The sequence below is a fragment of the Stomoxys calcitrans genome, chromosome 4, assembly GCF_963082655.1.
Source record: "Stomoxys calcitrans chromosome 4, idStoCalc2.1, whole genome shotgun sequence".
Lineage (NCBI taxonomy): Eukaryota > Metazoa > Arthropoda > Insecta > Diptera > Muscidae > Stomoxys > Stomoxys calcitrans.
In genome coordinates this window covers 13,341,180-13,363,649 of record NC_081555.1, presented here as the reverse complement: position 1 = coordinate 13,363,649, position 22,470 = coordinate 13,341,180, and the positions used below count along the sequence as shown (strand labels likewise).

Below are 22,470 nucleotides of genomic sequence, written 5' to 3'. Positions count from 1 at the left end.
ACCTGATATAGCTGCCATATAAACCGATCTGGGATCTTGACTTCTTGACCCCTAGAAGTTGCAATTATTATCCGATATGCCTGAAATTTTGTACGACGGATCCTCTCATGACCATCAACAAACGTGTTTATTATGGTCTGAATCGGTCTATAGCCCGATACAGATCCCATAAAAATCGTTCTCTCTATTTTACTTCGTGAGCCCCAATGGGCGCAATTCTTATACGAATTGGCTGAAATTTGACACAGGTCTCCAACATATAATTTAATTGTGGTCCGAACCGCGCCATATCTTGATATCGTTTTAATAGCAGAGCAACTCTTTTCTTATATCCTTTTTTGCCTAAGAAGAGATGCCGGGAAAAGAACTCGACAAATGCGATCCATGGTGGAGGGTATATAATATTCGGCCCGGACGAACTTAGCACGCTTTAACTTGTTTTTTACTAGTTTTTTTCGATACTTTCCCACTGTGCTATGGTGGATATATTGTGTAAATATAATATGTTTTTCATTTTCATATGCAAATATTGTCTGCAATGAAATCATTCCGGGGCATTCTTTCCGGAAGCATTTCTTTTCTTAGCTTTTATTTCTTTTATCGTCAGAGTGGAATAAATTAACGTGAATATTAACATCATTTTTATAAATACCTCAAGTGTTGGAATATTTTCAAGCATCATGAGGCAGGTAGATTCTATATAGTTGAACTTGCAAATTGTATTTCGTCAAAGTAATGACAGCATTTAAAGGAAAAAGTAACAAAATGCTACGGTTTGCCATATTATTAATTTCTGCACTTGTGCTGTGTGAAGCTCATGTTGGCAGTCGTCAGGTATAGATAAAGTATTTTTTTTAATTATTTATTTTTTTTTTAAATTTTATATTACTCTTTTTGTATATAGCAAGAATGGTGTTTGGGCGACTTTGCTAAAGGTGTTTTGAATATGTGTGCGGAAAAAAACAATGTGGGAAAGGGTAAGTCCACACGAAAGGTGAAGAAAGCTTATAACATAGCCCGAATGCCTTTGCTTCAATGTTGTTTGTTTATTGACTTTTCAATTTGATTTTGTTCTAGCTGCAATTGAAGATTTCTTAAAGGGAAAACTTTCAAACAACAAAAATGAAAGATGTTTCCGAGCATGCTTTTTAATGGAATGTGAATATGTGAGTATAAGCAAGCGAACTAAACATGGTGGGTATGTGTGCCAGTCAAAGTGTTTTTGACAACAGCACACATTTGCTTAACTTTTTGTAAGTTTTTTTGCTATGCTGGAATGGTCGAACTGGAACATGTTCGAAAATCATGAAACGATTTTAAAGATCTAAAATCGAAATAAAGCGCAAACAGACAAACCAAACGAACCAACCACTGGTTGTGCTGTAGGTCAATGAGGCCTTATCACAAAAATCACTTGCAGTGACATCCAATGAACTTTCAAGTGCATAACAAAAAGAGTTTGGCAATGTTTATGTGTTTGTTATACCCACCCACCGTAGGATGGGGGTATACTAATCTAGTCGTTTTGTTTGTAACACCTCGAAATATTGATCTAGGACCACATAAGGTATATATATTCTTAATCGTCTCGAAATTCTGATTCGAATTATGTCATTGGGGATTGCAAATGGGCCATGTCGGTCCAGATTTGGATATAGTTCCCATATAAACCGATTTCGCGATTTGTCTTCTTGAGCCCATGGAAGCCACAATTTTTGTTCGAGTCAGCTGATATTTTGTGTTCTATTATGACTTCCAACAACTGTGCCAAGTACGGTTAAAATCAGTCAAGAACCAGATATAGCTCCCATATAAACCGATCTCCTGATTTGTCTTCTTGAGACTCTGGAAGCCTCACTTTTCATCCGATTTGGCTGAAATTTGGAACACAATGTCCTGTCATGACTTACAATAACTGAGCCAAGTATGGTTTATGGTAATCGTTCAAGAACATGATATAGCTCCCATATAAACCGTTTCCCGATTTGACTTCTTGAGCACATGGAAGCCGCAATTTTTGTCCGATTTTTCTGAAATTTGGCACATAGTGTTCTGTTATGACTTCCAACTACGGAACCAAGTACGGTCCAAATCAGTCAACATCCTGATATACAGGGTGGCTGATGAATATTGCTACAATGATGAATATTGCTACATTTTTTTTTCGGTGTATGGAATACATTTTTCTTTTATTCATGTTAAATTAAATTATTAAATTAATTATTAAATTATTATTAATTAAATTAATTAATTAATTAATTAAATTAATTATTAAATTATTATTATTAAATAGAAAAAAAGTTATTACATTTTTTTTTGGTAGCGGCTTTCATCAGCCACCCTGTAGTTACCATATAATCCGATCTCCAGATTTGAGTTCCTGAGCCCCTGGAAGCCTCACTTTTCATCCGATTTGGCTGAAATTTGGAACACAGTGTCCTGTTATGACTCCAAACAACTGTGCCAAGTACGGTCTAAATCAGTCAAGAATCTGATATAGCTCCCATATAAACCGATCTCCCGATTTGACATCATGAGCACATGGAAGCCGCAATTTTTGTCCAATTTTTCTGAAATTTTGCACATAGTGTGCTGTTATGATTTCCAACAACTGCGCCAAGTACGGTCTAAATCAGTCAAGATCCTGATATAGCTCCCATATAAACCGATCTCCCTATTTGATTTCTTGAGCCCCTGGAAGCCTCCCTTTTCATCCGATTTGGCTGATATTTTGTAGATGATGTTCCTTTATGACTCCATACAACTGTACTAAGTATGGTTCAAATCGGTCAAGAACATGATATAGCTCCCATATAAACCGATCTCCCGATTTGACTTTTTGAGCCCTTACAAGCCGCGATTTTTATTCGATTTGGCTGAAACTTTTCATGTAGTGTTCTATTATGACTCTCAACAACTGCGCCAAGTTCGGACCAGTTCGGTCTTTAACTAGATGTAGCTCCCAAGATTCGGCCCGGCCAAACTTAGCACGCTTTTACTTGTTGTTCTTAGCATTGATGATTAGTTTGTATCGGAATAGTGGAAAGTAAGACTTTCTTCTCTCTTACTGCGCTAAGGAGAGTTAGACGCCATATTAGGCCCAGGTTTCAAAACAAAAGCGTGCTCTACACCGTACTCAATAGTCGTTGGGTATGTAGAGCACCATAATCATTTCGACAAAGGTGTTGATGAAGATACATGGTGTATGAGAAATCGCGATCCACCATGACTGTCAAAGTGTTTTTGACAACAGCACACACTTGCCTAACTTTCATTAATTCTTTGCCATGCTATTTTTTGAGTAAAAAACATTGATGTCGAGCCAGAATATATTCGACAAATCTCCAACAGATTTTAAAGATCAAAATGAAAGAGCGCAAACAGATATAAAATTTTGACACAATTTGCTATTGAATTAGCATCTTTAGAAAATTTTCTTATCTTTTATGAGCTTATACAATACTTAGTAGATTAAAAGCTTAGACAGTAATATGGAACATTTTCTTTTTTATTTATATGCAGTTTGAAGGTTATGGTGGTTTCAAATCTGATACACAACTAAGACTGGCGACTCAATTTGCCCTACGTTACCCTTCTAAATACAAGGTGGCGAAGAAGATAGTGGGTAGCTGCATGTTTGCCTTGTCAGAACCAAATGTGTAAGTAATTATAAAAAAAAATAATTTTTGAGAAAAACTAACAAAAAACATTATTTCACTTAATATAAAAAATATATGTATTTAATTTCAGTTGTGATACCGCTGAGGAATTATTCAAATGTATAAAATTGAACTCCCCATTTCCCTTGACTCTCCAAGGCATTTAATGAAGTGAAACTATAAATCAAAAAATTGAAATTGTTGTATACATTAAAAAAAACTTGTATATAAAGAAAATATACAACTATTCCAAATTTGTCTGTTGAAATAAAATTTTGAAAAAATTTTCCATAGAAATAAAATTTTGACAATATTTTCTATAGAAATACAATTTTGACACTTTTTATAATCTCAAAATTATGCTAACATTTCTTTTAATCTCAAAATTTTGGGAAAAACTTTATTAAAAAAATATTGGCAAAATTCATCAATATAAATTTCGAAAAAATTTTCGGAAATAAAACAAAAATATCTTTTTTTATTGTTATATATTTTTTGTTTTAATTTATAAATTTGTTGTTTTTCAAATCTTTTTGTTTTTATTTTTTATTTTGGTTTTTTATTTACAAAAAAAAAAACTGTGTTGAAAAAGTTTTTCTAAAATATTTTCATTGTATGCTAACTTTCACTGTATGCTACCTTTCTTTTCACAACACTATTCTCTCCTCCGTCCATTCAAGTCTAATTCAATTCTAATTCAATTTAATTTGTGGCCATAATAATGTCATTAACTTGTCTTGCCTTTCGATACCAAATTTATGAGGTTGTTAACATTAAAACTGGTTCCTCCTTATGTTTTGAATCTTTCTTCTTTTGCATTGTTATTGCATACTGATTGAGAATACTTAGAAATTTGTTTTGTTCGATTTTTATACCCACCACCATATGATGGGGGTATACTAATCTAGTCATTCCATGTGTAACATCTCGAAAAATTCGTCTAAGACCGCATAAAATTTATTTATTCTTGATCGTCTCGACGTTCTGAGTCGATCTAGCCATGTCCGTCCGTTCGTCTGCCGAATTAACGTTTGCGGTCGAACGCATAAAGTAGTTTTGTAAGTAATTTTGCACAGATACTTTCTACTATTGTAGGTCATTGGGGATTGCAATTGGGCCATGCTGGTTCAGATTTAGATTTAGCTCCCACATTAACCGATTTGACTTCTTGAGCCCTTATAAACCGCAATTTTTGTCCGATTTTGCTAAAATTTTGGACGTAGTGTTCTGTTATGACTTTCAACAACTGCGCCAAGCACGGTCTAAATCGGTCTATAACCTCATATAGCTCCCATATAAACCGATCTCCCGATTTGACTACTTGAGTCATTATAAGCTGTAATTTTTGTTCGATTTTGCTTGTGGTGTTTCGTTACAAATTTCACCAACTGTGCCAAGTACTGTTCAATCCGGTCTACAATCTGATATAGCTCCCAAATAAACCCCCGATTTGACTTCTTGAGCCCTTACAAGCCGCAATTTTTGTCCGATTTGGTTGAAATTTTGCACTAAGTGTTCTGTTATGACTTCCAACAACTGTGTCTAGTATGATCCAAATCGGTTTATAACCTGATATAGCTTCCATATAAACCGATCTCCCGATTAGAATTCTTAAGCCCTTACAAGCCGAAATTTTTGTCCGATTTGGCTGAAATTTTGCACGTAGTGTTCTGTAATAATTTCCAACAACTGTGCTATATACGGTCGAAATCTGTCTATAACCTGATATAGCTTCCATATAATCCGATCTCTCAATATGACTTCTTAAGCCCTTACAAGCCGCAAATTTTTTCCGATTTGGTTGAAATTTCGCATGTAGTGATCGTTTATGACTTCCATCAACTGTACCAAGTTCCCATATAAACCGATCTCCCGATTAGACTTCTTGAGCCCTTACAAGCCGCAATTTTTCTCCGATTTGGCTTAGTTTGCGGTGTTCTGTTACGACTTCCAACAACTGTGCCAAGTACGGTCCGAATCAGTCTATAACCTGATATAGCTCCCATATAAACCGGTCTCTCGATCTTCCTTGTTCGGTTTCTAGAAGCTTTAATTATTGCTGGTTTGAAAGAAGTTTGGTGTGTAGAATAAAATGATGCCCTTCAACTAAATTGCTTTTGTATAAATTTTTAGCAGAATCCATGGTGGTGGGTATCCAATGTTCGGCCCACAGCACTTTACACGTTTTTTTTTGTTTTGTTTATTTTACTGTATCTGTTTGACATAGTGACTTGGCAAAATTATCGCAGTTTGAGAGAATTTCTTATTGATGAATGAATTTGAGGCCAGCTTAACACAAGTTTTTTTGAATTACATGTTTATTTAATTGTAATAAATTATTGAACAAAAATATGCGTTGCCATCGGGTTTTTAGTGATCAAAAATTTCAAAATTTCAAAAATAAAATTTTTAACAAGATTTTTCTATAGAAACAATAAATTTGGCGCACATGAAAACAAAATTATGGAAAAAAAATTCTTTTAAAATAATTTGCCTCTATTTTAAGGCACCCTGGTGAGAGTGAGAGGGTCGTGAGTTCGATTCCCACCATAGGCCTCGGTCTGTCGCTACTTTGGTATCACAATAGACCTAAAATTGTCTATGTGAACCTGTAAAGGACTGCCCCTCTTATCTAACCTAACCTTCGCCCAGCTTAGACCAATGTCTTTTTGTTTATATTTCGAAAAGAAAAGCAAAAACAAGAAATCGCCTTCAAAAGCTAAGACAACCTGTGCAGTACGTCTATTGTAATCGCGCTACAGTCTTTAAAAATTGAGATATTGAGTTGAAATTTAGCACAGACTCGTATTTCTTTCATACAAATGCTAAGTTCTTAATAGGGTCAAATAGGCTTTATATAGCTGACACAAAGACCGTTGTTCGTATATATGGACTTGAACCCACAATTGGGGCATTTATTTTCTGGATTTGCTTGAATTTGGAACATCGAGATATACCCTGATATCCCAACCTAATATTGTCCATATCGGGCCATATTTATAAAAGATGCCATATATATAGACCAACTTGCGGATATAGTGACATAAGCTCTATATCCGATGGTTGGTCTTATTTTGTTACATTTATTATCCGATTTTGCTGAAATTTGAAGCAGTGAGTTGGATTGCGCCATCCGCTATCCCTATGCAGTGTGGTTCAGATCGAAAAATATTTGAATATATCTGCCATATAGACCTATCTGTCGATTTAGGGTCTTAAGCACCAAAAAGCATTTATTACAAATTTGGAACATTGAGTTACGCTAAGCCAACCGATATCCGGTCCAATACTCATAAAGTCTTATTTACTACCCGATTTTCCTGAAATTTGAATTTGAAATAATTTGGATAACGTGGCTTTTCGGTAGCTGAACCAAATATGGTCCAGGTTGAACAAATATGGATATAGTAGAGTTATAATAACATAAGGAAATTCTCCGAAGACACCATGGATTTAAAATCAAATCCTAATCTGAGCCTCTCGACTTGGAAAAAAGCTATTACTATACCCTTCACCGTAGCGCAGAGGTTAGCATGTCCACCTATGACGCTGAACGCTTGGGTTCGAATCTTGGCGAGACCAACAGAAAAAATTTTCAGTGGTGGTTTTCCCCTCCTAATGCTGGCAACATTTGTGAGGTACTATGCCATGTAAAACTTCTCTCCAAAGAGGTGTCGCACTGCGGCACGCCGTTCGGACTCGGCTATAAAAGGGAGGCCCCTTATCTTTGAGCTTAAACTTGAACCGGACTGCACTCATTCATATGTGAGAAGTTTGCCCCTGTTAAATAAATAAGTAGGAGTTCATTTACCTTCCTGAATTTATTTAATTTTTGCTTGTAATATAATTTTATTAAATATTATAAATTCCGGTTTTTTTTTAATGAGAGACTTTTAACTCTGGCAGTATTTGCATTCGTTTAAATAAAACCCTTAATAAAAAATTCGCACGAATTAGATGTTAACAGAGGCTTACGACGATTAAAGCAATTGAACGGTTATTATGAAGAGGTGTTTTGTAGCATTACTCGTGAGCTTAAGTGTAACTGCGGCCAGTGTACAAATACAGGTTGAGAGAACGTTGAAAAGGAATAGTCATGGATTTATATAAAAATTTTTTTTATTTAATTCTAGAAAGAATGGTGTAGTGGACTTTTTCTACGTGATGCAATGACAAGATGTGCCTTAGCTCATGGGACAACTAAAGGTGAGTATTGGAAACAATAAAATCGGGTTCAGTTAAACCCGTTTATTTCTCTGGTCAACCATAAATAATCGCATTATATCAGAACTTTAAAATCAGAAAAAAAAGCCTATGACATATAGAAGAAAATTCAAATACTGGTTCTTTTGATTTGTTAGTGGCTTAAGGATTCCATATATTGGGTGATTACACAAAAAATTTGAAACTTCATTAACAAAGCAAATTTTTTTTTTAATATTTCTAAAATTGTTTATTATACCATCTACCATAAGAAGAGGGTATACTATTTTCATCATTCCGTGTAAACTTATTTTCATCATTCCGTGTAACTCATCAAAATATTGATCTAAGACTCCACAAAGCATTTATATTCTTGATCGTCTTGACATTCTAGGACGCTATCTTTTGAAGGATTAAGGCTAAACGCTTAAAATTTTTCCAAAAATACTTCTTATTAAAGTAGGGGGGTTGGGGTTTTAAATAGGCCAATTCGGTCCATGATTTGGTATAGCTGCCAAATGAACCAACTACTGTCCCAAGTATGGTTTAAACCGGTCTATAACTTCTAGAAAGCGCAATTATCGTCCGATTTGGTTGAAATTTTGCAGGTTGAAATGGTACAAAGCGGTTCATAACCTGATATGGCACTCATATAAACCAATCTCCCGATTTAACTCCAGGAGCCTTTAGAAGGCTCAATTCTTATACGATTTGGCTGAAGTATGATCTAAATCGGATCATACCTTGATATTCCTGAAGGCAATATAAGATTCGGCCCTGCCGAACTTAACACTTTTACATGTTTTTTTACTAAACGTTTTTATTTTTTCCAGCTGACAGCGCCGACTACATTCATCTCAGAGGAGCAGCTACTGAAGCGGCCAAATGTTTTAGGGCATGTATTTTTAATGCTTGCAGATTGGTAAGTGAAACGTTACATTTTATGTTCAGTACTGGAGGGCAGGGCTATATGTGTATACAGATCTGTTTATTTAAGTTTTTGGCCCGTAATAAGGCATTTATTATCTGACTGGCATCCCGGTGGTCCGCTTCGCTACCCCCGTTTTTGATACCCCCTTTTTAGTGTAGGACTTCCAAAGCCTAGGTAGGTTCTCAGTTTATAAGATTATGAAGTTTTGTTTTAATGGCGTATAAAATTTCAGAAATCGGTCCTCTTCTGTAAAGAAAGTACCAAATAGTACCACGAATAACAATACATCGGAAAAAATCATTTAGTAGCCCAATATATATTGTCAAGGTATAAATGAATCGCAATGATTATTTGTAAAGAAAGTATCATTTTGAATGTTTTAACACTTTTTGGTACCATAATGTACGAATTTTGAAGGGATCATTTAACCACCTGTTAAATATTGGGTTGCCCAAAAAGTAATTGCGGATTTTTTAAAAGAAAGTAAATGCATTTTTAATAAAACTTAGAATTAACTTTAATTAAATATATTTTTTTACACTTTTTTTCTAAAGCAAGCTAAAAGTAACAACTGATAACTGACAGAAGAAAGGATGCAATTACAGAGTCACAAGCTGTGAAAAAATTTGTCAACGCCGACTATATGAAAAATCCGCAATTACTTTTTGGGCAACCCAATATTTCCTTCTTGTACCAACATGACAAATTTTAGACCTCTAGTTCCATCTGCAAAGAAAATAGAAAAATCTGTGAAAGAAAATGGTACCAAAATGTATGAATTGTCAATAGATCATTTTGTCATGGTGAATAGATCATTTAGCCACCCATTATTTGTACCTAAAAGCCAAATTTCAGACCTCAAGATCCAAAATGGTGCCAATTTTGGTACTAAAATACACCAATTTTGAATAGTCATTTATTTCTTTGTTGTACCTACATCCCAAATTTCAGTCCCTCAGCTCCGTCTGAAAGGAAAGTACCAAATAGTACCAATTTTGGTACAAAAATGTAAGAGTTGTGAAAAAATCATTTAGTCATCATAATTTATTTCGAAGTTTCATCTAAACTAGTTTTCTAGCTCCATCTGGTCAGAAAGTACCAAATGGTACCGATATTGGTACCAAAATGTAAGAATTCCGAAAAGATCATAGTCGTCCATCATATTTTTTCCTAGTTGTACCTGCATGACAAATTTCAGAACTCTATCTTCATCTGTAAAGAAAGTATTAAATGGTACCAATTTTGGTGCCAAAAAGTACAAATTTTGAATGTTGTTGTACCTACATCCCAAAATTTCGGACCTTAGATTCATCAACAAAGAAGGACCAAAAAGTATCAATTTTGGTACCAAAATGTTAGAATTGTGAAAAGGTCATTTGGTCGGCAATCATATATTTCTAAGTTTTACCTACATGCCAAATTTCAGACCTCCAGCTCAATCTGCACCAATAGTACTAATATGGGTACCTAAATGTACGAATTGTAAAAAGATCATAGTCACTCATCATATTTTTCCTAGTTGTACCAGAAAGCCAGATTTCAGACCTCTACCTCCATATGTAAAGGTGTAACAAATGGTACCAAAATGTATGAATTTTTAATAGAACATGTTGACTACATCCGTCATTATTTTCTAAGTTGTGCCTACATGCCAAATTTCAGAACTCTAGCTCCATCTGTAAAGAAAGTACTATATGGTACAAATTTCGGTATTAAACGTACGTTTCCGCCCGTTACCAGCACTATTTTGTAATTTTTTCTTTTCACCCTCATCCTTTTGCCCATTTCGTTTCTTTTTGGTACGCCTTTTAGTACCTAAATGTACAAATTCCCACAAAATCTTACAGTCACCCAACTAAGGTTGCCATATTGTAGCAAACTTCAAAAATTCGCAGCTCTAGCTAAATAAAACAAATTAAGTACAAAATAGTACAAATTGCGGTACTAAACTTAATATTTCTCCCACTTCCGGTAGGATTTTCCAACTGTTTTTTCACCATACCTTTTTTCTATTTTTTCTAGCCCTTTCCGTTCGGGCTGGGAAAATATGTACCATTTCGTACTTTTTTGTACCTAAATGTACGAATATCACCGAATCAAGGCTTATCCTATGCCTATAACTCAAGACCAACATTCGGGCAAAACTTCCTGATTCTAGCTTTAGCCGTTTGGGCTGGGCGATGATCAGTCAGTCAGTCGGTCACGCTTCTCTTTTACATATATAGAGTTTGGTGAAATTTCACGCTTAGAATTTTGTTAGTCTTTTCAACATACGTGCCGAATATGGTTCAGTCAACATTGCGATATAGCTAACGTATATACTGGTCTCCAGATTTAGGTTGATGGGCTCATTAAAAGAATATATATTGCACGAATACGCCGAAAATTTCATACCGAGTATGGTCCATTCGAGTTTGTACCGAGCATGATTATGATCGGACCATATCTGGATATAGCCCCCTTATAGACCGATAACCCATTTGAAGTGTTTCCACCCATAAAAGGCGCATGTATTACCCGAATTCGTTGAAATTTGGCAGATTGCTGAAATTTGAACCTGTGAGTTGTGTTAGGCCCCCTTATAGACCGATAGCCCATTTGAAGGTTTTCCAACCATAAAAAGCGCATATATTACCCGATTTCGTTGAAATTTGGCAGATTGCTAATATTTGGATCTGTGAGTTGTATTAGGCCCCTTTACCCTCTAGAGGACGTTATTCTTATCCAATTCGGCTGAAATTTCGCACAGTGACTTTTTGTATGTCTTTGCCAAATAGCTCCCATATAAATCGGTCTCCCAAAGTTACTTCTTGAGCCTATATAAGGGGCAATTCTAATCTAATTTGGTTGAAATTTTGCACAGTGACATCTACCCCAACACCCAACCCAAGTATGGCCCGAATTGGTTCATAGTACCAATACCATATCAACATTTTCCTTTGTGCCTATAAAGAGATACCGTACACTAGACAAATTCTATCCATGGTGGATTCATCGAATATAAAATTCGGCCGGGCCGAACTATAAAGAGATATCATGCAAAGAACTTGACAAATTCGATCCAGGGTGGATCGATCGTATGTCGATTTAGCCATGTCCGTCCGTCCTTACGTCTGTTTGTCGAAAGCACGGTAACTTTTGAAGGAATAAAGCTATCCGCATGAAATTTTGCACAAATACTTCTTATTAGTGTAGGTCGGTTGGGATTGTAAATGGGCCATATCGGTCCATGTTTTGATATAGCTGCCATATAAACCGATCTTGGGTCTTGACTTTTTGAGCCTCTCGAGGGCGCAATTCTTATCCGATTGGAATGAAATTTTGCATGAAGTATTTTATTATGACTTTCAACCACTGTGCCAAATAAGGTTGAAATCGGTTCATGTTTTGATATAGCTGCCATATGAACCGATCCCCCCCAAAGGGTGCAATTCTTATTCGAATTGGCTGACATTTTACACAGGTCTCCAACATATAATTTAATTGCGGTCCGAATCGAACCATATCTTGATATCGCTCTAATAGCAGAGCAAATCTTTTCTTTAATCATTTTTATACCCACCACCGACGGATGGGGGTATATTCATTTTGTCATTCCGTTTGCAACACATCGAAATATCCATTTCCGACCCTATAAAGTATATATATTCTTGATCAGTGTAAAAATCGAAGACGATTTAGCCATATCCGTCTGTCTGTCCGTCTGTCTGTTGAAATCACGCTACAGTCTTCAAAAATAGAGATATTGAGCTGAAACTTTGCACAGAATATTTTTTTGTCCATAAGCAGGTTAAGTCCGAAGATGGGCTATATCGGACTATATTTTGATATAGCCCCCATATAGACCGATCCGCCGATTTAGGGTCTTAGGCCAATAAAAGCCACATTTATTATCCGATTTTGCTGAAATTTGGGACAGTGAGTTGCGTTGGGCCCTTCGACATCCTTCGTCAATTTGGCTCAGATCGGTTCAGATTTGGATATAGCTGCCATATAGACCGATCCTCCGATTTAGGGTCTTAGGCCCATAACAGCCACTTTTATTATCGCATTTTGCTGAAATTTGGGACAGTGAGTTATCTTAGGCCCTTCAACGTCCTTCGTCAATTTGGCCCAGATCGGTCCAGATTTGGATATAGCTGCCATATAGACCGATCCTCCGATTTAGGGTCTTAGGCCCATAAAAGCCACATTTATTATCCGATTTAGTTGAAATTTGGGACAGTGAGTTGTCTTAGCTCCTTCGTCATCCTCCCTCAATATGGCTCAGATCGGTTCCGATTTGGATATAGCTGCCATATAGACATATTCTCCAATTTAGGGTCTTAGGCCCATAAAAGCCACATTTATTATCCGACTTTGCTGAAATTTGGGACAGTGAGTTGTGTTAAACCCTTAAGGTCCAGATTCGGATATAGCTGCCATATAGACCGATCTCTCGATTTTAGGTTTTGGGCCATAAAAAGCACATTTATTGTCCGATTTTGCCGAAATTTGGGACAAAGAGTTAAGGTATGAGTTTTGCACCGGATTTTGACGAAAGATGGTTTACATATATACCCGAGGTGGTGGGTATCCAAAGTTCGGCCCGACCGAACTTAACGCCTTTTTACTTGTTTTGCCTAAGAAGAGATGCCGTGAAAAGAACTCGACAAATGCGATCCACGGTGGAGGGTATATAAGACTCGGCCCGGCCGAACTTAGCACGCTTTTATTTATTTCTTCCTATTTCTTGCCTTTCTCTCCCATTTTAGTACACTGACAATGGCTTGTTTAGCTCTGATTTGGCTTGGAGAACTGCTTCGATAACATCCCATGGCGATATAAGGGCATTCAAATTTCTGGATCAAGTAGGACGTTATTGCATCTCCCAAACACAAATTGGTAAAAATAGGTGAGTTGAAACCAGCAAATGGATAAGCGGAAATTTTTTTTGTAATAGACAGATTTTTTTAAACAACATATATAAGAAAAGTAAAAAAGCATTTAAAACCCCAACCCATGGTGGTGATTATAAAAAAAATCAAATATTTACTATTGGGTTGCCCAAAAAGTAATTGCGGATTTTTTAAAAGAAAGTAAATGCATTTTTAATAAAACTTAGAATGAACTTTAATCAAATATACTTTTTTACACCTTTTTTTCTAAAGCAAGCTAAAAGTAACAGCTGATAACTGACAGAACAAAGAATGCAATTACAGAGTCACAAGCTGTGAAAAAATTTGCCAACGCCGACTATATGAAAAATCCGTAATTACTTTTTGGGCAACCAATATTTACTTTATTGCATTCTGTTGTCGGAATTGCGTCCAGCTTAGACGAATTATATAATTATAAAATATTATTTAATAAATAATTGAAAAAAACTTTTTCTTACAGATGTGACACCACGGAAGCTTTTCTTCGATGCTACACAGCCAGCACTCCCTATACGATATCACTTGCAACACTACTTTAAAAGTGTTATAAGTTTTTCTCGCAAATCTTTTTTGTGGTTTTTTCTTAACAATCAGAATCACCCCATCAGCTAACTTATAAAATTGCAATGACTTATTAATAAAATTGGAATTAATTTAAATTTTAAACTTTTTATTGAAAATACAATTTTATTTAGTTTTATGGCATTAGATTTCCCGATAACCGAGTTGGGGTCGAGGGTTCGATTCCCACCAGAGGCCTTGGTCTATCGCCATTGTGGTAGCACAATGGTCTTAAAATTTTCTGAGTGAGTCTATAAAAGGACTGCCACTCTCCTCTAACCCTAACCTTAGCTGTTATTTATTATTTATAATAAGTTTAAAATTTCCAATTTTTATTTATTTCTTATTGAAAATACAAATTTGTTTTCAATCATACAACTATTGGGTTGCCCAAAAAGTAATTGCGGATTTTTCATATAGTCGGTGTTGACAAATTTTTTCACAGCATGTGACTCTGTAATTGCATTCCTTCTTAGAAAAAAAGTGTAAAAAAAGTATATTTGATTAAAGTTCATTCTAAGTTTTATTAAAACTGCATTTACTTTCTTTTAAAAAATCCGCAATTACTTTTTGGGCAACCCAATAGTATCGCAACATTTATAAACATCAATTAATCTAATTAACAAACAAGTGGCAGTACATTAACCTGCCTGAATTTCGAAAAAAGCCTTTGCTGAAATTTAGCCTTATTCAAGTTTCACAAATTCCAGTTTACTTTCACTACACAAGTACTTGCTGCATTAGAATAATAGGCAAGAGTATTGGCTATGCAAATATTCATATTTGTTTAAATAAAAACCGCTAATAAAAAATTCAGGCAAATTAGTAGCTGCCAAAGGCTTACTACGTTTATAGCAATTGAACGTTTAATTATGAAGCAATATTTGATACCTTTACTTGTGAGCTTAAGTATAACGGCAGCTAGAATAAAAATCCAGGTAGATGGCTATTTAAAAATGTCTGTTTCAATGGAATATTTTGTAAATTTTGGATTTCTTTTTTCAATTTCATCCAATTTTAGGGAGAATGGTGTAGTGGAACTTTTCTGCATAATGCTGTGAACAGATGTGCCTTAGCTCATGGCGCAAGTAGAGGTGAGACTTAAAGAAAAACAAGCAGTGATGGCAAAAATTTACCAACAAAAAGCGTAATTAAAATTGTAACAAGTAATAGCGTGCTAAGTTCGGCCGGGAACCCACCACCATGGAGTCTGCTAAGAATGGATACAAAATAAATTTAGTTGAAGGGCATAATTTTATTCTACATACCAAACTTCTGGCAAACCAGCAAAAATTAAAGCTTCTAGGATTCGAACAAGAATGATAGAGAGACCGGTTTACATGAGAGCTGTATCATGTTATAGACTGCTTTGGAACGTATTTGGCACAGTTGTTGAAAGTCGTAACAGAACACCGCATGCAAAATTTCAGCTAAATCGGACAAAAATTGCGACTTGTAAGGACCAGGTAGTCAAATCGGGAGATCGGTTAATGGGAGTTATATCAGATTTTGAACCGTACTTGGCAGAGTTGTTGGAAGTCATAACGGAACACCACATGCAAAATTTCAGCCAAATCGGAAAAAAATTTGCGGCATGTAAGGACTCAAGAAGTCTGATTGGGAGATCGGTTTATATGGGAGCTACATCAGGTAATAGACTGATTTGGACCTTAGTTGATATAGTTGTCATATCATCATGTGCAAATTTTCAGCCAAATCGGACAAAAATTACGGCTTGTAAAGATTCGAGAAGTCAAATCGGGAGATCGGTTTATGTGAGAGCTATACCAGGTTACAAACCAATTTGGACCGTACTTGACACAATTGTTGGAAGTCATAACAAAACATAATAAGTATAGTTCAGCCAAATCGGACAAAAATTGCGGCTTCCAGGGGTTCAAGAAGTGAAAACGGGAGAACGGTTTATATGGGAGCTATATCTAAACTTGATCCGATATGGCCCATTTGCAATTCCCAACGACCTATATCAATATTTAGTATCTGTGCAAAATTTCAAGCGGATAGCTTTTCGCGTTCGTGATTTCGACAGACGGATGGACGGACAGACATGGCCAGATCGACTCAGACGATCCAGAATATATATGCTTAATGGGGTCGCTTATCAATATTTCGAGGTGTTATAAATGGAATGACTGGATTAGCATACTCCCATCCTATGGTGGTGGGAATAAAAAGGGTAAAAAAGCTTAAATTTTGTGTAAAAAGAGTAAAGAAGTAAGAGCGTGCTAAGTTCGGCAGGGCCGTATCTTATATACCGTCCACCATGGATCGAATTTGTGGAGATCATTGCGCTGTATTTCTTTTTAGGCAAGCAAAGAATAATTGATAAGAATTGTTATGGTATTGGAGCTATATCAAGTTATAGACCAATTCAAAGTCATTGGGTAATATTTCAATCCATTCGGATAAGTATTGCGCCATGTAGGCGCTTAAAAGCATAATCGGTAGATCGGTTTGTGTGGGAGCGGTATCAGGCTATAGATCGATTTAGATCACATTATACACGAAGGTTGACGATAATGGGAGAAGTCCAGATCAGTTTAATGGCAGCTATATCGGGTTATGAACTGATTTTTAACCATACTTAGCACAGTTTTTGGACGTTCTAACAAAACATCTTCAGCAAAATCGGATAAGAATTACTTAGCACAGTTGTTGGAAGTCATAACGAAACACCTCATGCAAAATTCAGCAAAATCGGGTGAGAATTGTGCCCTCTAGCGGCTCAAGAAATCAAGATTCAAGAGCGGTTTATATAGCAGCTATACCAGGTTATGAACCGATTTGAACCATACTAAACACGGTTGTTGGAAGTGATACCAAAACACCAAGTGCAAAATTTCAGCAAAATTGGATAAAAAGTGCGCCCTCTATAGGCTGAAGAAATCAAGACCCAAGATTGATTTATATGGCAGCTATACCAGGTTATGAACCGATTTGAACCATGCCAAACACGGTTGTTGGAAGTTATACCAAAACACAATGTACAAAATTTCTGCAAAATTGGATAAAAAGTGCGTCCTCTAGCGGCTCAAGAAGTCAAGACCCAAGATCGATTTATATGGCAGCTATAACAGGTTATGAACCGATTTGAACCATACTTAGCACAGTTTTTGAAAGTGTTACCAAAACACCAAGTGCAAAATTTCAGCAAAATTGGATAAAAAGTGCAACCTCTAGAGGCTGAAGAAGTCATGACCCAAGATCGGTTTATATGGCAGCTATATCAAAACATGTACCGATTTGGTCCATTAACAATCCCAACCGATCTACACTAATAAAAAGTCTTTGTGCAAAATTTCAAGCGCTTGTCTTTACCCCTTCGAAAGTCAGCGTGCTTTCGACAGACAGATGGACGGGCGGACATGGATGGATAGAAATTGCTTCTTCTAGGGACTCAAGAAATTAAATCGGGAGATCGGGTTATATGGGAGCTATATCAGGTTATAGACCGACTCAGGCCGTACTTGGCTCAGTTGTCGGGGTCAAAACGGAACATTACATGCAAAATTTCAGCCAAATCGGACCAAAACTGCGGCTTCCAGAAGTCAAATCGGGAGATTGGTTTATATGGGAGCTATATCAGATTATAGACCGATTCAAACCGCACTTGGCACAGTTATTGTAAGTCATAATAGATCACTATGTGCAAAATTTCAGCCAAATCGGACAAAAATTGTGGCTCCCTTTGGCTCACGAAGTCAGATCGCGGGATCGGTTTATATGGGAGGCTCCCAAATAAACCCGTATCAAATCGATCTATAACCTGATATAACTTCCATACAAACCGATCTCTCGTTTTGACTTCTTAAGCCCTAACAAGCTGCAATTTCTGTCCAATTTGGCTGAAATTTGGTACGTGATGTTCTGTTATGACTTCCAACAACTGTGTCAAGTACGGTCCAAATCGGTCAATAACATGATATAGCTTCTATATAATCCGATCTTCCGATTTAACTTCTTAAATCCTTTCAAGCCGCAATTTTTGTCCGATTTGAAATTTTGCATGCGATGTTTTTTTATGACTTCCAACCACTGTGCGGAATACGGTCCAAATCAGTTTATAACCTGATACGGAGCTCTCATGTAAACTGGTCTCTTGATCATCCTTGTTCGCTTCCTAGAGGCTTTAATTTTTGCTGGTGTGACAGAAGTTTAGTATGTAGAATAAAAGTATGCCCTTTAACTTCAATTATTTTGTATAAATTTTTAGCAGAATCCATGGTGATGGGTTTCCAAGATTCAGCTCGGTGGAACTTAGCACGCTTTTATTTGTTTTTTTTTTTTAGTTTACGTTGATAACTATGTCCATCTCAGAGGAGCAGCCACTGAAGCGGGAAAATGTTTTCGAGCTTGTCTGTTCAAAGCTTGCAAATTGGTAAGTGTGCAATATTTGGCGAGTATGTTCTGGATCGGTCTAAAAACTTATATAGCCCACATATAAACCGATTCCCAGATTGGATACTTGAGCTCCTAGAAGCCTCCGTTTTCTTTTGGCACAAAGACTTCTGTTATGACTTTCATTATGCGTGCCTAGTATGATCCGAATCGGTCTAAAAACCTATATTACCCCATATAAACCGATCCCCGGATTTGGCTGCTTGAGCTCCTAGAAGCCTCAGTTTTCTTTAGACTCAAACGCTTCTATTATGCCTTTATGCTTGCCTAGTATGATTCGAATCGGCCTAAAAACTTTTATAGCCCTCATATAAACCAATACCCGGATTTAGCTTCTTGAGCCCCTTGAGGCCTCAATTTTCATCCGATTTGGAAGAAATTTGCTACAAGGACTTGTGTTATGACTTTAAATATCTGTACCAAGTACGCTCTAAATCGGTCTAAAAACCGGATTTGACTTCTCGAGCCTTCAGAGGCCTCAATTATCATCCGATTTGACTGAAATTCGGCACAATAGTTTGAGTTATGATTATAGCCACCATATTAACCGATTCTAGGATTTGAGTTTTTGAGACCCTACATCCCTTAATGTGACACAAAGATTTCTGTTATGACTTCCAACATCCGTCTTTAGCTTGATCCGAATCGCTAAACCGATCCCAGGATTTGAATTCTTGAGCCCTTAAAGGTTTTAATTTTCCCGCGATTTGACTCAAATTTGACACAAAGGCTTGTGTTATGATTTCAAACATCCATGTCGAGTATGATTCGAATCGGTCCGAATAGAGCCATCATATGAACCGAGCTCTGTATTCGACTTCATGAGCCCCTAAAAACCCCAATATTCACTTGATTTAGCTGAAGTTTGGCATAAAGCCTTCTGTTCCGACTTCCAGCATCCATGTTATGTATGATCGAAATCGGTCTATAAACTCATATAGACCCCATATAAACCAATTTCCGGATTTTGCTTGTTCAGCCCCTAGAATTTGAAGTTTTCCTCTGATTTGGTTGAAAATTGGTACATGAGGTATACTTATGTCTTCCAAAACTCACACCCGCATGTAACCAGCTAATTTTATAATTATATAAAGACCCGAAATAAATCGATTTCCGGATTTGAATACTAGAAGCCACCGTTTTTGTCTTTCCCGAGAAGTTCATTAATAAATACAGGCCTCCTTAAAACCCATACCCTGATATGACTTCTTGAGACCACAGATTTCTCAATCAATACCTCACATGCCACCATAGGCGGTTAGCATGTCCGCCTATGACGCTGAACGCCTGGGTTCGAATCCTGGCGAGACCATCAGAAAAAAAATTTCAGCGTTGATTTTCCCCTTCTAATGCTGGCAACATTTGTGAGGTACTATGCCATGTAAAACTTCTCTCCAAAGAGGTGTCTCACTGCGGCAAGCCGTTCGGACTCGGCTATAAAAAGGAGGCCCCTTATCATTGAGCTTAAACATGAATCGGACTGCACTCATTGATATGTGAGAAGTTTGCCCCTGATTCTTAGTGGAATATTAATGGGCAAAATTTGCATTTACCTCACATGATTGTTTCAAAATTATTCAAATACGAACTGAATTAACAAGGGTACATTTTTAGCAGACCCTCTGGTGATGGGTTCTCCTAAGATTCGGTCTGGCCAACTTAGTAAATTTTTACTTTTATTTTTCCTTCAATTGACATTGCCAAACCTTTTATTTCTATTTCCTTTTTTTTAGTACTCCGACAATGGCTTGTTTAGCTCTGATTTGGCTTGGAGATTAGCTGCAGTAACATACCATGGAGATATTCAGGCATTTAAATTACAAGAGCAAATAGCACGTTATTGCATTGCTCAAACTCGAATCGGCGGAAATAGGTGAGTTAATTACAGGAAAATCATTTTATAGTAAAAGAAAAGCCTAACATTATTTGCCAAATTAAGAAATCCAAAAACTATTGAAAAAAATTGTTTTATTTCAGATGCGACACTACAGAAGCTTTTGTTCGTTGTTACTCAGCCAGCAGTCCCTATAGGATATCATTTGTTTCGATTCTTTAAAATTATTAAGAGATTTAGTTTTGATTGAGATTTGTTTATTCTGTGGGAATTAAATAAATAAAATTTGGTTAATGGTGGCTTATTTTTCAGCACCTTCTGAAGATGGAACGATTCAAATTTCATCATTCCGTTTGTACTCGCAACATCTCGAAGGACCTTAAAATGTATATATGTATATTGTTAAAAGCCCGGCATTTTAATCCATTAACAACTAATGGGTAGAAAAATACCCAAAAATACTGCTCGAGTTAGGAAAGAGGCAATTTTTTTATTAAATCAAAAATAAAAATTAAATCAAAATTTTTTCATAAAATTCTATGAGTGAAATTTCTGGTTTCCGTTTCTGTTACATTTGAAGGGTTCTATATTAAAACAAGTAAGAAGGTGTTAAGTTTGGCCGGGCCGAACTATGGTTATGCACCAATTCGGGTATATATGTAAACCACCTTTCGCCATAATCCGGTGAAACATGCATAATTTATGCCCCCCCCCCCCCCCCCCCCCAGCTATATCGAAATATGCTTCGATTTCAACCAAATTCGACACGGATATTGAGTGGCCCAATAAGTAAAAGTCATTATTCAATTTTGTAGAACAAATATTGGTCTTTTTGGTAGTTTTATCCAAATATTGAAAGATCTGAACCATATACAATACGGATGTCGAAAAGACTAACATAAGTCACTGTGTAAAATTTCACAGAAATCAGATTATAAATGTGCCTTTAAAGGGTCCAAAACTTTAAATCGAGAGATTGGTCTACATGGCAGCAATATCCGAATCTGAACCGATCTGGGCCAAATTGAAACAAGATGTCTAAAGGCCTTACACAACTCACTGTCCCATATTTCGGCGAATTAGCACAATAAATGCGTCTTTAATGGGCCAAAAACCTTAAATCGAGAGATCGGTCTATATGGCAGCTATATCCAAATCTGAACCGATCTGAGCCAAATTAAAGAAAAATGACGACTGGCCTAACACAACTCACTATATCAAATTTCAGCAAAATCGGATAATAAATATGGTTTTTATGGACTTAAGACCCTAAATCGGCAGATCGGTCTATATGGTAGCTATATCCAAATCTGGACCGATCTGAGCCAAATTCAAGAGGGATATCGAAGGGCCTATCACAACTAACTTTCCCAATTTTCGGCGAAATCGGATTATAAATGCGCCTTTTATGGGCCCAAAACCTTAAATCGAGAGATCGGTCTATATGGCAGCTATATCCAAATCTGAACCGATCTGAGCGAAATTCAAGAGGGATATCGAAGGGCCTATCACAACTAACTTTTCCAAATTTCGGCGATATCGGATTATAAATGCGCCTTTTATGGGCCAAAACCTTTAATCGAGAGATCGGTCTATATGGCAGCTATATCCAAATCTGAACCGATCTGGGCCAAATTGACGAAGGATATCGAAGGGCCTAACATAACTCATTGTCCCAAATTTCAGCAAAATCGGATAGTAAATGTGACTTTTATGGGCTCAGAATCTTAAATCGAAAGATCGGTCGATATGGCAGCTATATCCAAATCTAGACCGATCTAAGCCAAATTGAAGAATTGAACTCACTATATCAAACTTCAGCAAAATCGGATAATAAATATGGTTTCTATGGGCCTAAGACCCTAAATCGGCAGATCGGTCTATATGGCAGCTATATCCAAATCTGGACCGATCTAAGCCAAATTGAAGAATGTTGTCAAGTGA

The 22,470-nt window shown here is 36.5% G+C and overlaps 1 protein-coding gene across 1 annotated transcript; it reads left to right on the top strand.

Annotated features, from left to right (window-relative positions):
• The first annotated feature begins 765 nt into the window (after positions 1–765).
• On the top strand, positions 766–3,826 carry LOC106084284 (uncharacterized). The gene is made up of 5 exons (XM_059366540.1): positions 766–834; positions 905–977; positions 1,078–1,166; positions 3,523–3,659; positions 3,751–3,826. Exons 1-5 carry the CDS (start codon positions 766–768, stop codon positions 3,824–3,826), a joined length of 444 nt encoding a protein of 147 aa, XP_059222523.1.
• Positions 3,827–22,470: the final 18,644 nt, after the last annotated feature.

What these genes read in the sequence shown, in the direction of transcription:
- LOC106084284 (XM_059366540.1), top strand. Translation starts at nt 766, where the DNA reads ATGCTACGGTTTGCCATATTATTAATTTCTGCACTTGTGCTGTGTGAA. An exon ending in TTTTAATGGAATGTGAATAT is followed by an intron (nt 1,167 to 3,522) that starts GTGAGTATAAGC and finishes ATTTATATGCAG; the next exon opens with TTTGAAGGTTATGGTGGTTT. An exon ending in GCCTTGTCAGAACCAAATGT is followed by an intron (nt 3,660 to 3,750) that starts GTAAGTAATTAT and finishes ATTTAATTTCAG; the next exon opens with TTGTGATACCGCTGAGGAAT.